Genomic DNA, 16706 nt, shown 5'->3' with positions numbered 1-16706 from the left:
TTAATATTTCTATTTTTCGTTCGATCAGTATAGATAGTGTGACCCACACTATGCTCCTTGAAAAGGAGTATATTATTGGGAACATTACAAAAATAATATGTATAGCATAGTGCTGTAATGATGATGATGTCATTCAACCTTGCTCAAAGTCATGGCTACCACCACTATTTCTCAGTCATGCGTATATATTTAAGGTCTATATTTAAATATTTCTACACACAAATATATATAATTTAAATGTTAAAAATTGGTGTGTATTAGAAAACTTTTAAGTTAAATAGTAATGTAGGCTTCGGAATCAAGTGGGTGGACTTATTATAACTATATAGTACAATATAGCTTATATAAAATATAGACTTCAATTATTTATTTTATATTTCAGTTGCTGCCGCAACAATTTAGGATGTTAATATTATTATTTGTAAGAACCTTACAACATGATATGTGGATTTTCTTTTCAAATGGCTAATAACCTTACAACATGATATGTGGATTTAATTTATAGTATAGGGCTTGATTTGTAATCTTCGACAATGGAAGTAGAGTTTTTGTTACTCATGAAATGGTGTTATCTACATCAACAGTTGTATACTAAAGCAAATATTAAGATAATTTCGTGTTGAATTTTTTTTTTGTAAGAGATACTACTGCAAATATCCTAATATTAGGTTCTATTTGTTGACATCGTAAATTTCTTCTATATTTTGTAATTGTATTCGTCTCGGAAAATTTCTATAGATAGCAAGATACTATATATGTATTAAATAGTTGGAAATATATATAATATCCGAGACGAATTGAATATATTGTTAGGTCGACGTATATATACATACTACAACAAAGGGTTCATATAGTTTATATTTTTGGCTTTAGTTTTATCAGCTGGACTTCATAAAAATTAATAAATAAATCGATCAAATCTCAAGTTTTGGACACTTGTGTTGTGTGCACATAATGTGTTATATAGCTTGCAAATATAGTATCATTGGAGGGTAGAAGAACAATTTGTGTGGTCGACTTGCGTCACCTCGAAATGCAAGATAACATATTTAATCCGCCTATATATGGTTCTATTTATTTGAATTTTTATCCAAGTCGCTATTTGATAACTAAACAGCGAAATTGTCTATATATAAATCAATTGTTTAGAAATTAGAAGAATCGAGCCTTGAACTGTCGTAAAATTTTTGTGACACTATCCATTCTGCCAAAAAAAGATGGGGACAGCCTCTCAAAACAAGTCAAAAAATAATTTCCAAACACTTTGTAAAATAATAAAATCTAAATATAATTTTGGTAGTAGCATTATCATCATCACTCGTTTATATTTTTTTTTATCGCAGCAAATCAATTTAATGTGATATAGTAACATTCTCAAAAATAATAATTTAGCATAAGGGATAATTATTAGTTGTCTAATGGTTTTCATGCTGTCATGCTCCTACAGTGATTTAAATGTGATAATCTGGCTTCATGAGATTTGTTTTTGTATGGACGATGTGTATATTACTTATGGAGCCTATTTGACCTTTTTCTTTTTGCTAAAACTTATTTGAAAGTTTATAGATAGTATGATCTCAAATATACCAGGGAAAAACCATTCACAGTCCCTTATTGATGAAATCACACCGGCCTCTACAATGTTATAGAGTCAAAATTTGTTTTCCAATGACTCTCTTGAAGATCAGGCAGAGACATTGGATTTGGCCATGACGATGATGGGTGTTGTCAAATTGTCCATTTGGTTCTTGATGATTCACAAATTCGTTGTGTGCAAGTAATTATGGTGATGATATTTCAAGGGCTATGAAAGAAAGAATAATTGAGATGTCATCTCCACGTGGACTTACCCAAAACCGCAAATATATGTGTACACTGTCAACCAGGGACGAGGACAAGCCCTTTTAATACGGCTTGCGAAAATGATTTTACATACTATACATGTCACTCATTCTACATTTCTCAAAAAAGGTTTTAAGAATATTGGCTATTTTCATGCTCAACATGCGTGTCCATATGTCTAACATGTATGCATATGTGGAATATGTCGTAATAATAATATATAGAGAATCAGAATTCTGAACGCATTAGAAGAAGAGAGATGAAACCAAACTTATAATCTTGATATGATCATATATCCATTACAACTATTTTATATATTTTCCCCTTCCCCTCGCAATACTTAGTAATTTATATTATAACAACTCCTAACTTTTCAATCATATATCAAATGGGCCCTAATTCTCGTAATTGGGTTTTGAAACAATATTCTCGCTAGCCTTGATACTTAAGGTGAGGACTGATCAAGAGTTCTTGATTCAGAAAACTAGATTGTTGAATCAGACTATGATCCAAATGATCTATACTATTATTGTAACTAAAGTTGTTGATCTTCTTTGAATTGTTCATCATTTCTTCAGCATAATCCACTCTTTCTCTTTTGTTTCCTATAACTCTGGTCTCTGAAGTGGGAGAGCTCAACTGCGGTAACTTGTGATCCAAGTAACGGTTTCCGTAGATGTCAGGGTTTGAGAAATCTCCAAACAAGAAAGAAAACTCTGATTCAGTACGATTTTCCGGAGTTTCGTTTAGAAAATTTGTCAAGAACGTCAAATCTGTAGCGTCTAGTAAGTTGGAGAAAGAAGACTGCTGGCGTTTAAGGGTTTGATCGTTTGCCAAATTTGGCAAAAGGGTTTCGCTGACTACGAATGGTTCGTTGTCATTTTCCTCATGTTCCTGATCCTCGCTTGTAGCTGAAGCAACCTCTGGTGATGACAATGAAGCGTGTGATTTCTTGTAAATACGGCAAAGAACCCAATCATCCAGCTGCAAGAGAATAAGGAATATTAAAATCATAAGTATTGGGGGGAAATCATAAAACAATCAACATATATGTTGAATAGGTTCTTTATTAAAAAACAAAAAAATATTTATTCTATATCATGTATACTTTAGTTAAACAATATAGTTGAATTATTTTTTCCTTTTAACTGAATTAAAAATATCATAATTTTTTGGTTCACATAAAAATACATCAATTATAATAAAAATATTAAGTACTTCTGAAATCTTACCCTCATTGAGTATTCTGTAGATTTTAAAGTCCTATCTCCCAAATTATTGACTTGGCTACCGTTCCTAGCATGGGCCACTCTTTTGGGCGATAAGGATTCGGCAAGTCGATACTCATGCATGATCCAGTTGGTTTTAACACCTTTTGGAGGCTTTCCTGTGTAAAACACAAGAGCCTTTTTTATACCAATGTTTTCATTAAACCCTTCACGGTTTGGTACCGCGATTAATTTATCTGTTCCTGTGGCTTTCCAATATCCAGACGCGGCCGCTCTGTTTGGTCTTGCTCCATTGGGATACTTCCTGTCCCTCGGACTGAAAAAATACCATTCTTTCTCTCCAAACGGAGCCTTAGCTGATACAAACCAAACAACATGTTATAACACTAATAAAAAATGTGAAAAAGAGGAAATATGCATATTATAAGAAAAAAAAGAGGAAATATGCATACACAAGTTATTATAATGGAAATATATTTTGCTTAGTTACCTGGTAAGTCCCATGGATCAGACTTATAGATATCGACATCTGCGATGATCGAAAGAGGGACTGGTAAGGAGGAAACCTTCTTCCTTAGGTAATGGAGGATGAGTTCTTCATCTGTTGGATGAAATCGAAACCCTGGTGGTAAGCTTGATCTTGGATCCTTGCTTATCATTGTTTCTTGGTTTGATCTTTAAAATCTTTTATATAAATAGAAAGTCTTTATTGAAATGAAAGAACAGAGAAGAACTGTTTTGGTGAAGAAGAAGAAGTGAGCCAAAGATTGAAATTTTTCGTAGAGCAGGTTGCGAGGCAATTTATGGTGTGTGGATTTTTGTCCTCTAGTACTACTGTATATGTATAATAATTTATATAATTAAGATATTAGAAATTTAGAACAAAATAGAGGGTATTATATTCTTAAAAGTAGACCGGTAGAAAAAGTCCAAAAATAATGTTAAAGTAGTCGATAAAAAGAAATAAAATAAGTTCTAATTATTTCGAACTGGGTAATAGTTGATTTTCCAGTTATTAGAACTTTATGGCGAGAAGCTAGCAAATATCGTCATCGAGCTCGAGCATGGTCTATGAACAGAAACTTGTATAATGAATATCTTAACCAATAATTTTTGGTCGTCTTTTGCATGTTTTTTTTTGAGAAAACGTCTTTTGCATGTTGTCTATATATTCTCATCATTTTATACGTTTGGACTAATTAATTTTTTTATTCAGTCCAACGTAATTAAACTTCTTGTGCTAGATAAAATTCCATTTTATTGAGGATTTGCATCCTTAAGCTATTGAATTCAATACTAGGTATATATTTTTATAAAGTTTCTGAGAAATATTCTTCAATCTTCTCCTAGCAAATATCAAAAACATCTACAATGATCCAAGTATGAACACAAATGTTCCGTTTTCAAATATTTAATAGCTATATAATTATTTATTTGTCATTGTATTGAGTGTGAATAATTGAAGTTATCTTAGAGAAGTGGACCCAAAAGAGACAGCTGTGTCCTCTGAGATTACATCTGATTGGTTAGTTTTGCTTTTGTCCTAACCATATCCACGTACTCCCAGATGCGGTTGCTGACGTAAGCATCATACTTTCTCAAGAGTGATTTTCTTTTGTACTTGATAAGAAAAATGAGATGATTCAAGTACAACATTATTGAATTTGAAATAAACTTGTCGCAGTACAAACACATGTATACATTCCCTGGTTATCCATTAATGAGAAGATTATGAGAATGTTAAATTTTTTGGAGTATTAGTTCGCTATTTGTATAAGATATGATCTTAAAATTAAAATCCGCAACAGTAAAACCATTTCCAATGAGGTTTTTTCTATGGAGTTCATAATATATGTGCTATGTATATATATATATATATATATATTATATATGTATAAATAATCGTGGTTCTAACTTTTTAAGAATTCTCATTTATGGGATTCACACTAATTGTGAATCTCACAATTATTTACATACATATAATATATATATACATAATACATATATTAAGAACTCTATTGGAGAGAAACCACGTTGGAGATGGTATAAGACCCTAACGTACTATTTTAGATGTGATGCGAGCTGCTTTTTATGATTCATGAATTTTTCCAATTTTGTGACGTTAATTGAATTCTCCCTACTTTCCAAATGTAGATTACAATTATCATCCATGGATGATGAAAATAGGGTTGTGTGTTCGGAAAAAGAAAATTTAAATACGAAAGAGATTTCCTTCTGCCCTCTAATATAAAAGAGATAAGAACAACTTTAAATGATAAAAGCTTTGCATAATTGTTTCTGCATACTCTTTATCATCATGGGCTTGTACAATTGTAATTCATATACATATACAATACATTGCATATCCAAGTCGTATATACTAAACTTTTTATTTTTTTCTTTGTTATAATGTAGAAAATTAAAGAAAAATATGAATAGAATAAGGTCAGTAGTCAATAATATTTATTGTTCTACATCAAAATTTAGTCATGATGAAGATAGTCAGAATGTTACAAAAAATGTATTAAACATCTATGAAGCGTCCAATAATATCTAACGCACATTTTTTCTTGACTTTCAAAATATTAGCTTACATTTATATGAAAACCGATATATAGCTTTTCTCCCCAGACAAGTTGTATATTTACTATTGATCATTTATACCTGAGTATATAAAGATATCTGATGTAGAAAAATACTATATATTAATGTCTATCAAAATATGAATATGCATAGGCAAACACATATATAGAAATGCAATCGAATCATACAAATCCCATACTTCAGTTATTTGTTAACTTATTTTATGTACGTAACGACCAAGTTATAATGATAAATTAAACAAACCGATTTATTTTTCAGAAAGAACTAATAACTATGCCAGTTACAAAAAAAAAGAACTAATAACTATGCTGGAAGTTTTTATGGTTTGGTAATACGTTAAGTATATTTTATTAGTATTACAGTAAAATAGAATTGGATAGACGTATCAGACCAACATATTGATTGGGTTAACTGAGATAAGAACTACGTACCACGAAGCTTTGAATCAAATCCATATATGAAAAACAAAAGTAAACTTTGACCAGTGCTGCTCTAACATGTGTGAAGATGAAAAGGACAATAATTTGTTGACAAAAGACCAATAATTTTGTTTCAATGCTAAACTAGTTAATTAACTACGTGTTTTGTCTAATGAAGCAAGTACTTATTAAACTAATCTTAGTTTGATATGTTTCTTGGTGGGATGCAAACCAAATATAAACATTTGTTTCTTCCCGAAGAACAAACGTGGAATCATAAACACCCACATGATCTATTTAATGTTTACTTTAAAACGTAATTTAATAAGCTAATTAGACTATGTTAATTAATATTATTAAACCTACATTATTAAGATAAAGTGTTTTTCTTAAATGATAATGACATGCCACGGCGGTATTCACACACACACGCAAACCACACGCTAGCCCAACTTTCCCTCGAATATACTTCTGATTTTGACTCTTTGGTTCTAAATTTGTAATTACACGTCAGTGATTTATTTACCTTATTAATTGTAGGGATAATAAGCTTTAAAGGTTCAATTAAGCGTTGCTAAAAAAAAGGTTCAATTAAGCAAACCAATAATGGAACCTCATTAGTTCACCGAAAGAGGTATCACCTGACTGTCAATTATAAGTTGCATAGTTTACAAAAAAAATGTTATAAGTTTTTTTTTTGCTAACTGAGTATTCTTGCCCCACTGAAGTGGTATACACTAGAGACCGAAGTGAGCACGGACGCTGCCAGGGCGTCACCATGTGGCTCACCGTGTAACGGTCTTCGGTCTCGGATGTTGCAGCCCATATGTAAATTACGCAGTGGTCAAGGCTCGAACCCAGAGGCGGGCACTCCAGCCGGAACTCCTATACCACTGAACCAAAGCAATTTGGTTAAAAAAAAAATGTTATAAGTTACATAAATAACTAGGGGATCATAAAAGATATCACAAGCGCTATTAACCTTTTAATTACTAAGTTTCCAAATACACCACTTTGGCAACATAGAAGAGTATTTTCATATAGTAAAGATAAAAACGAATCACAGCGACTGTCTGGTAAATTTATCTATTATTTTCAAGTTTTTAAAAAAAAATATTAAATTGATCGTAGTTTGATTTTAGAAATTACATCGTAAAGCAATATAGAGGAATGAGTTACTCTCCTCACTTCTTGAGTTAAATATTCATAAAGGGATGAGTTAATCTCCTCAATCTTCTGAAAGTTCAAGTTTAATTAAATCATTTGATCAGTTCAAAAAAAAAAAATTAAATCATTTGGTAATGAATTAAGTTCCACCTTGTTTTCAACTTGAAAATTATTAATTAGAAACCCTCACAAAACAAACAGAGAGTAGTACTCTATATGCGAAATTCATGGACAAGAATTGGACAAATACGCTACACCTTTATGATCTCCTATGAATTTCATATGTATGCGTTGTATATGTAATCTCATATTACTAGTCAAATATTGCGTATCAACGTTAAAACCCACTGATTATGACTATTACATATGCACGTACGCATAACGAACAATACGCAAGCAAATTATAAAGAAACCCAACTAGCAACAAAGTAGTTGTAGAAAATACACGTTAAAATTTACAAGAAAGTGTTTTAATATGTACATAAAACACTTCGAATGATTTTTTTATTATCAAATGTGACTTTTGTTTCGTTTGTAGAAAATTGAATTTTATCTTACGCCAGTAGGCTTTAAGGTAATTCACAATAAATTTATTTTTTTATTGTTTATAAAATCTAAAGTCTCCCTCAAATAACAAGAAAACAAGAAACATGAAAAATGAAAATATGAAAAATGAAATAGTCAACGTGCCAGCAACAACACGTGTGACTTTCGATTCCACCATCAAGCGTCAACATTTTGCACCTAGCTAGAATTATAGGTGAGCATGTTCCTTTTAATATACGTATTATATTTTTCTGACAGGAAAAATTTACTGTATACATAGTTTTAAAGACTTAAGAATAAAAATAATAAACGCTACTTTGCTAAAAAAATAATCTATAATATTGGTTATGTGAAAGAAAAAATAATAAATACCAGACGAGACGAGTTGTTTGAATATATAGATCTGTGTAGGTGAAAGTTTGCTGACAAAATACATTTTATTTACATATATTTATGTAGATTATTTGTTATAAAAGTCTAATTTGTAGTTGTAGAAAGATAGTAGGAGAAATAGACGGTTATAGAAAATTGGAAAACGCCAAAATCGGAAGGGACTTGCTTTAGGAACCGAAAAAGAGATAGAGAGGAAGTGAGGAGCATTATTAATAATTTTATAATAAGCCAAACCGTAGAAGATAGCATATGCCAAAAGAATGAAGTAAGTCCACACTCCTCATAAAAGTTTGATATTATCCACTTGATTCAACCGGGTTTTAAACTGAGGAAAACAAATCTTGACAAGGAGATATATGGATGTCCATCGCGTTATTTATAGAGAAGAGGAAGATAACTAGTCTTTTGACGAATCATTTCATCAAATATTGGAGGTAACTAGATACATAGCTAGTTTAATATAAGCTACTTTTCTTATTTTACAACGAGTAATGTTTTCAAGTACTGTTTAAAATTTTACACATATTGATATCTTGTACATAATAGATTATTTTTGGTAGTAGGTCAAGAATCTATTCTACCGAACAGAAAAATATGGATATTCATCTTGTTTACATCCTTTTCTTCTTTGTCGTTATATACTTTTATATGAGATAGTTTTTTTTTTCTGGAATGATGGGTACTAACTTAGTTGAATAGTGGTCTCTTTACGTAATTTAGGAATGGTATATTATACTTTTAGTTTTATCACTTATTTCTCATCTTTCTTTCCACTTCTCCACTTTATAAAGATAAAGATATATGCTACTTTTTTAGGAAAAAAAAAGATATTATACGTATAATTATGGGTGTGGATATCCTTCGTAATTAAGATAATATGTAGCAGAATTAGATTTTCGATTTTCTAAATAAGTGTGGTTAGATATAATGAAAGTTTACTTGTTCCACTGGAATTTGAACACTAACTTGTCAAGTTTACAACTACTCACCAATCAACATCTTATACTTTTAAGTCTTAACTTTTGTATTCTAGAAGAGAATTTTGTTTTTAAGTTCGATTATCACATTTACTAAAAGTTATTTTAACATATTATAGAAGTTTTTTTTTTTGTTTTAAGCAGCAAACAATAATACATTGATTGTGGACCATTAATAGTTTTATATCCCTTACACAGTCTGGCCGATGGTTTAGCTGAACAAGTTTTACACTTGTATAGTCTGCATATATAGCTTTACCTGATTTGAGTTTCCATGTGTTTTCAATGGTTCATTACAAGTATATTAATGTAAAACTACTTTGGTCCCGGAAGTCAAGCTGGTGACATGAGATTAGAATGGGTGGGCGTGTAAATGGTCACAAATCAAAGTAGTAGTTCAGTTTATATGACGGGACCACTCATATAACGTATAAGTTCCAAACTATCTATAATGCCTTTGACTTGTCAACGCTCATCTCCAATTCTTTTTGCAAACTTATCTCCAAATTAATGTTGTTTGCTCAACAAATAAATTAAACAGAAATTTAAGGAAAAAAATATATTGGCTTAAAATGGACTTGGATATAGACTGCTTGTGGAGAAATATAATGATGTTTACTGAATTATAGACGTTGAACTAAATCAATCCACCCACAATAATTGTAAGTCTGAAGAAAAAAACAGAGACAAACAAGGACAGACTACAAAATCAAATTCGCAACCGCCAAGACAAATACTCTCAATAAGGAAAGCATTTATACGAAACCAAGGACACGTATTCAGTCTAGTTTTACAAAAAAAGGAAACTAATAAATTAGATATATAGTAAGAACAAAAAGTCTCTTTGTTTCTTTTCTAGAATGATTCTTGTAAAAAAAATCAATAGTAAGGAAGTAAGGATTATGATGATAACAAAACTTGGAGGTAGAAATAAAAAGGATGGGGTGATTTTGGGAGAAATCAAAAGAATATGGGTCTTCATGCAAATTCCCAAATATTTCCCCACTCATAGCGAGGATACGGCCTCTATGGCGCTTCCTAGTGGCCACGCAGCTTCCACTGCGTGTTCTCCATACTTCACCTTCTTCACTAACGTTATTGTCTGTGATGGCTTCAATCCTGTTTAAGATTATTAACGTTATTGTCTGTGATTGCTTTCATAATATCACTGAACTATTAAGAAATCTAACACATGCATAACCACTAACCATTATCATCAAACTTGTACTTATCATTATCGTGATAGGCTAATGTAAAACGAAATGCGTAGAGAGTAGCTTACCGAATCCATCAACGAGAAGAGTGTACTGGTAAACAAGATCCAAGCACAAGTAAGGAAGATTGTCTTCCTCCACACGTGGGAACTTCGTTTTCCCTTCTCCCATTTTCATGTTACACGCTTGGTTCGCCGCTTTCTCAAAGTCAGCTGGACGAACCGTAGCCACGGGTTGCGAGGGGTCAACGAAACCAGCCTGCCATTTACCACCATGGTTTACTTTTAAGCATTGACAAACAATGTGATGTCAACGAAGACTTTTAAAGGCGATAAAGATTTTTACCTCTGCGGCTCTGTCAAAGAAAAACGATGCGACAAACATATTCTTTTGGCCACCACCGCCTCCACCGTTCCACACTCCACCGAATGTGCATTTCATGTGTGTACAGACTGAATCATTGACTTTAAGTGCCTTAAGAGCTACTCGCTTGCATTCGTCTACACTTGCACCGGATGGAGAAGCAGCGGCCTTAAACGCTGTTCCACCATACTTGTAAGTACCTGAAATGAATCACATGTTCCACAGTTGGATGCAGAGAGTTCTAGTTTGAAACAGAGTGTTCCTCAAGTAATAATGTCTCACTTACCATCATAGCCGGTGACAATGCAGGGGTTGTTAGAGCCCTCGGAAACTTTCAAAATCTCTGCTCGGGCAGCTAATAACCCGTAATGTAGGTAGCTGCATTCAGCAAGCCAATAAGATATTGCGTTTGAGTTAATAAAAGCTAGGTTCATGTCTCGCATGTAAGGAGCAACGTATCATCTAATAGGGTACAAAAGCAATTACAGATGAACAACCTGTGAACATAGAGGAAATACTTTCGTCCCTTGAGATACATTTCTCTGACATAAGAATCCTCGCCTTGTAATGGTTTTGGTGCTGTTGCAGCATCTTTCTCAGATATAGCATACGCCATCTGAACAGATCCCCCTCCAAGATCAACCACTCCAACCGTTTCTGAGTAAGGCTTTCCCAAAGTCTTTAGCAAGTAGTTGATAGTCACCTTAATAATAGACAATTTAGGGGGAAAAAATGAAAACTTGTTAGTACTTAACTACAGGTTGTTTTAGGATAAAACAAAATTATTCAAAGAGATCAGTCCTCAAAATGAAAGATAAAAATACTAAAAGAGACACAACAAATACAAGCACTTAAGACCATCTCCAATGGTTTGCTCTATTTTTCACTTCAAAATAGAGTAACTCTATAATAGAGTTCAATTTTACTCCAATGGTACTCTATTTTAGAGTGAAAAATAGAGTGATGAACAAAAAATAAATAAGTTACTCTATATTTGGAGTAAACCTATTTTTTACTCTATTATAGAATGGAAAATAGAGTACCATTGGAGCATTTTTACTTCAAACTCTATTTTAGAGTGGAAAATAGAGTGGGGTTGGAGATGCTTTAAGTCTTAAGTTGTACTCTACAATAATAACAAATACGAACTGGATTTAACACTAATAAATGGAAAAATCAGAAAACATACCCACTGATAAGAGCCTTCTTGAGTACCATCCAGAACAGTAACTGCATTTGCCTCAGTCTTCAACCTGCTTCTATCTTTCAGGAGCTCCCTAACCTTCAAAACAAAAATATATTTTTCGTATAAACACTACAAAAGCAGGCGAATTTTAATATATTTTCACAAAAATTACCGCTTGCAAAATGTTTTCAGAAGCTTCGTGACCCAAAGCCCTCAAACCAGCAGTCGCCTGCACATAATATAATGCAAAAGATAATGAGTGATCACATGATTAGCTATCATCATGTGCAAGGAGCTCGTTTCCATACCCCAACTCTAACAGGAGTCTTGGGACGCAACTCATTAGGAACAGAGTCCTCTGCTTTATCAAGCAGAGTCACCAAAGAGTTCGCTGATTGTCTAGGATCATTAGGATACGCACTCAACCCCGGCTTAAGCTGAAATCAACATAACACAAACCGATTACAAAACAAGAAACACGAATCAAACAAACATATCCTCTAACGCCTAAGATCAATTTTATCATTTGCAACACCTGAAGGAAGAGCTCGAGCTCATTCTCCAAAGGAACGAGATCCAAATTTTTATCAAAGCAGTAAACATGCACGCGGCTCCCCGAGCTCCCCGCGTCGAAAATCACAGCGTACTTCTTCGAACCCGATCCTCCTCCGTTCAACGCGTACTCCGACGTCGTCCCCGGCATTAGCAGGATCACGAGAGTGATCAGCACGATCGGGATCGAGATCACGAGCAGGAGACCGCGATGGCGACGGATCTTATCGGGGACCGAGTCGTGCCTCCCGATGGCTCGCTTCGCCGTCATTTTCGCGCCGTTGTCGGAGTCGGAGGTGGGGGAAGTGGCGAGTCCTGACTCGAGTAGCTCGGAGGCGGAAGGGGAGCGGTAACGGATCTTGTTGGTGGTGGCGGAGGACGCCGATGTCTTCACGGACTGCGGCGGATCCTTTGACGGATCCAGATCGGCGATGGTTGGTGACGGATTGATCTCACAGATCTGTGAACGGAGAGTTTCGTGAGCGATGGGAAGCAGATGAAGTCGTTACGTTTATGATTTAACGATTTCGATAAAGAGTTAACCGAACCAAATTGAAGATAACCAAACCGAAACCCGGTTTATTCCGCAAGCTTAGAGAATGAGCCGAAAAGAACCAAAGTTAACCATTCATTGATAATCTACTGTTTCTAAACCGGGAGAGAGTCTGAAAAATTAATGCACAAACCGGAGAACAGTTGACATTTTAAATTCAAACTAAACCAAAACATCTGTTTATTCCGCAAGCTGAGCCGAACAGAACCAAAAATAAACCATAATAATTCTAAACCGGAAGAGAATCTGAATGATTAATGCACAAACCGGAGAAAAGCTGAATTAAATTGATAAATAAAGAGTGAATCTAAACAATTGATAAGGAGACTTTTTGTTGGTTTCTCCTTAATTTTGGAATTAAAAAAACAACATTATGAATCTTTGTAAAATCCCAAACCGGTAAAGAATTGAACCGGTGTTGTGTCTGATTGGTTTATCTCCTCAGGCTTTCTTCTGTTTCTCTGCTTTCTTCGGTTTCTTCTGTTTCTTTTGTTTCTTCTGTGGTCGAGGTGGAGATGGAGATGGAGGGAAGATAGTACGGAAGACCAATGCAGCAGATAAAGCTCCAACGAAAGAGCTGATCCAGTAGACATAGAAATGGTCCCATGTGTTGTGAGAGCTGGTCATATACGCCCACCCAAACGCCTGCATTTGCAAACACACAAAGACGTATTTTAGAGAGATCATTCATCTTTTTAAAACGTGAACCAATGGATACTTACAATGGCAGGGTTCATGGCTGGTCCGGTGTATTTAGACCCAGCAACAACGAAGCAAATGGTTGCGAGAGAAAGCAAGAGTGTCTTAGCGAGTAATCTTCGTGGACCCTTGAGGATAATAAGCAAAACCGCGAAGGTAATACCGAAACTCAAGATCGTCTCTGCGATGGCTCCAGTGTGCACATCAACCAGAAGGGAAGGCCCTGAGATCATATGCTTGTACTTCTCTGGTATGAACTCCATGATGGCTAATGCACCTCCTGCAGCACCAGCTGCCTGGTAAAATCACCAAAATGATCTCACATTTCATTTTCAAACATTTTCCAGGAATAAAAAAAATGTTTATTTCTAGAGCAAAACGTGGTAAGAAGAACAAATAATAAGTGAAAAAAAGAACAAATATTTAATCCTATTAAGAGGTGTTAAGGTCTTTTTTACTCAGTATAACTCCTCTACAAAGGAGTACAACTTACTCTTTTGTTAAATCAGCTTTAATCAATCTTCTAACAGTCTTTATATCTCTTTATGCTATACACAGAACCACACAAGAAACTTCAGAAAGAACAAAAAAAACTTTTGTTTCTAGACCCAAAGGATGTTTGAAAGAAGAAATAATCAGTGAAAAAGAACAAATATTCAATCCTACCAAGTGGTGTTAAAGTCTTTTTTACTCAATATAACTCTCAAAAAGGAGTACTAATTATAATTCACAACAACAATGGAGTTTGTTCCATTATTGTCCTCTGTTCTTGCAACATCTTGTAATTCAAGACAATAAATAATAAAAATATTAAGCCGTTAAAAAGGAGTACAACTTACTCTTTGTTAAATCAGCTTTAGTTAACGTTTCTAGCAGTCTTTCTATGTCTTTATAAAAAAAAGCTTAAAGATAAGGGGTTTTTTTTCAGCTTTAATAAAGTGGGAAACACGTAGATCAACAAAAGAATCTGATTCTCTGTGTTCTTCATGCACAAGAACAAAAAACAAACCCCACTATACTAACTAGATCAAAATTGAGAATATACTAACAGTAACAACACAAGATCATTCTCATTGTCCCAAAATGATATGATCTATGATGAAGTTGAGTACTTGCAAGTTGCAACCAACCAAAATGGGATTAAAAAAAATGCATATACTATAACAGACTGAGATTCAGACACAACTAGATTCAGATTCGTACAGACAAAACACAAACGAAATTCAAATTTAAGACTCAAAGTCCAAACCTTTCGAAAAAAAGTCTGGATCTTTAAGATTAGAGTATGTACCTGAGCAGGCAACCTGATGGCCAAGGTGAAGAGGGTATCTCCAGGGATCCCGGCGGCATAAAAGGCGGCGTTTCCGGTAGGGTTGAAGCTAGCGGAGCCGAACACAACGGTGAATAACGAGACGTAGACGAAAATGAGAAACGTGGTGATCGCCAACGGAGCCCAGGTGACTCCGTGAAGCCCCGCGGCGGAGATGATCTCCGTCGTCTGTAAACCGAAGGTCGCGGAGAGGACGACCCAGGAGAAGGTCATCAGCATATCCCCAGTCGCCGACTTGACAACACCCATTCTTCTTCCTTCTTCCTTCGTCGTGAGTATCGATGGTTCTGTTTTTTTTGGGGATCGGAGTAGTTTTTTTTCTCCCTCTAATAAGATTTTTATTTTATTTTTATGAAAGGAAGATATCTTTGTATGATTCGACAACCACTCGTCTTGAACTTGTTATACAATATGATTTTTATTATTATTATGTTGTAATAGATTTATATATGTATTCGAAGCATATATGTATCACTGAAGATTCAAAATTCATGGGTTCTTATATTAGTTAAGCTATGAGAGAAAACAATTGTATATTTCAGGTTATTTAATTATTTATTTAGTAAAAAGATGTTATTTAATTATTTGGAAAATTATTCGAGCAAAATGCCACTCTAAAGTTGTTTGTGTGTGATATAATCACAAGTACGGAATACTAGAAAATTATAATAGTGTTTTGTGTTTGAGATTATTTTAGACACAAGATGGGTTATTTAGTGATTTACATAAATATATTTTTTGTTGCAAAAAGTTCTAGGACGAAATTCATAATTTTTTAGGACCAAAAAAATAGTTGGTTGGTAAATAACTTTCTCGTAACTATTAAGGCTCGAAACTTGAATTTTCATCTGAAAAGTTTATTAGTAATATTGTGTAAACTTGACGAAATTTTCATTCCAAGCAACAATATTTTCTCTTTTACACAATCTTGATAGAATAAAATTGTTCAAAAATATATATTTAATCAGGATTGTTCAAGATTGTACATGTATTTGTAGTTGAATTTGTTAACAGCTAACAATTAATAAATTATATTTAAATATTAATATTTTCTCTTTTACTAAAGTGTCATTTTAATACTCTTACATTATATATATATATATATATAATTAAAAAGATATATAATTAATTTAATTTATTTAAAAATTATGTTTATATCAAAATTATTATTTTAAGAATAAATTTTACAATTAAAAGCTGTTGTTAAATAGTATTTCACATTTAAAATATAATAATTATATTTTAAATGTGAAATACTATTTAAAAATATTTGTATTGTAAATTTATTTTAGAAATCAAAATTTTATTTTCTGGATATAAAAATAATTTTATATATTATTAAATAAAATAAATGAATGAATTATATATTTTCCTAAATTTTATAAATTATAAATGTAAATGCTCTTCTAAAAGCTTCGTATGAAAGAATTGACCAGAGAGCATTTGGAGAACATTAACATTTAATAAATGCTTTTCTAAATATTTTTTTAATAAATGTTGATTGGATTATGTAGAATATAATGTTAATGCTAATGCTCTACCAATCAAGACCTAATTGAGTTACTAAATTACAATCTTAGTTTGTTGACTTTAATTCTGCAATAAGGACTACAAGATTTAAAATATATTAAG

The 16706-nt window shown here is 33.1% G+C and overlaps 3 protein-coding genes across 3 annotated transcripts; all 3 read right to left on the bottom strand.

Annotated features, from left to right (window-relative positions):
- Window positions 1–2102: 2102 nt before the first annotated feature.
- On the bottom strand, window positions 2103–3848 carry LOC106445293 (NAC domain-containing protein 67-like). Its single transcript, NM_001316260.2, has 3 exons — window positions 3562–3848; window positions 3075–3427; window positions 2103–2826 (listed from the first exon to the last, which is right to left on the bottom strand). The coding sequence occupies exons 1-3, from the start codon at window positions 3728–3730 to the stop codon at window positions 2275–2277; spliced, it is 1074 nt and encodes a 357-aa protein (NP_001303189.1). The 5' UTR covers window positions 3731–3848; the 3' UTR covers window positions 2103–2274.
- A 6063-nt stretch (window positions 3849–9911) lies between these two features.
- On the bottom strand, window positions 9912–13010 carry LOC125580738 (apyrase 1-like). The gene is made up of 9 exons (XM_048745766.1): window positions 12476–13010; window positions 12249–12377; window positions 12113–12169; window positions 11944–12036; window positions 11252–11457; window positions 11041–11132; window positions 10737–10954; window positions 10460–10649; window positions 9912–10296 (listed from the first exon to the last, which is right to left on the bottom strand). Exons 1-9 carry the CDS (start codon window positions 12761–12763, stop codon window positions 10184–10186), a joined length of 1386 nt encoding a protein of 461 aa, XP_048601723.1. The 5' UTR covers window positions 12764–13010; the 3' UTR covers window positions 9912–10183.
- A 304-nt stretch (window positions 13011–13314) lies between these two features.
- Window positions 13315–15485, bottom strand: LOC125580739 (aquaporin SIP1-1-like). Its single transcript, XM_048745767.1, has 3 exons — window positions 15036–15485; window positions 13768–14040; window positions 13315–13690 (listed from the first exon to the last, which is right to left on the bottom strand). The coding sequence occupies exons 1-3, from the start codon at window positions 15321–15323 to the stop codon at window positions 13487–13489; spliced, it is 765 nt and encodes a 254-aa protein (XP_048601724.1). The 5' UTR covers window positions 15324–15485; the 3' UTR covers window positions 13315–13486.
- Window positions 15486–16706: the final 1221 nt, after the last annotated feature.

Source organism: Brassica napus, chromosome C1 (genome assembly GCF_020379485.1).
Source record: "Brassica napus cultivar Da-Ae chromosome C1, Da-Ae, whole genome shotgun sequence".
Classification (NCBI taxonomy): Eukaryota; Viridiplantae; Streptophyta; class Magnoliopsida; order Brassicales; family Brassicaceae; genus Brassica; species Brassica napus.
Note: the sequence above shows the minus strand (reverse complement) of the source record. Positions and strands in the feature narration are given on the sequence as shown.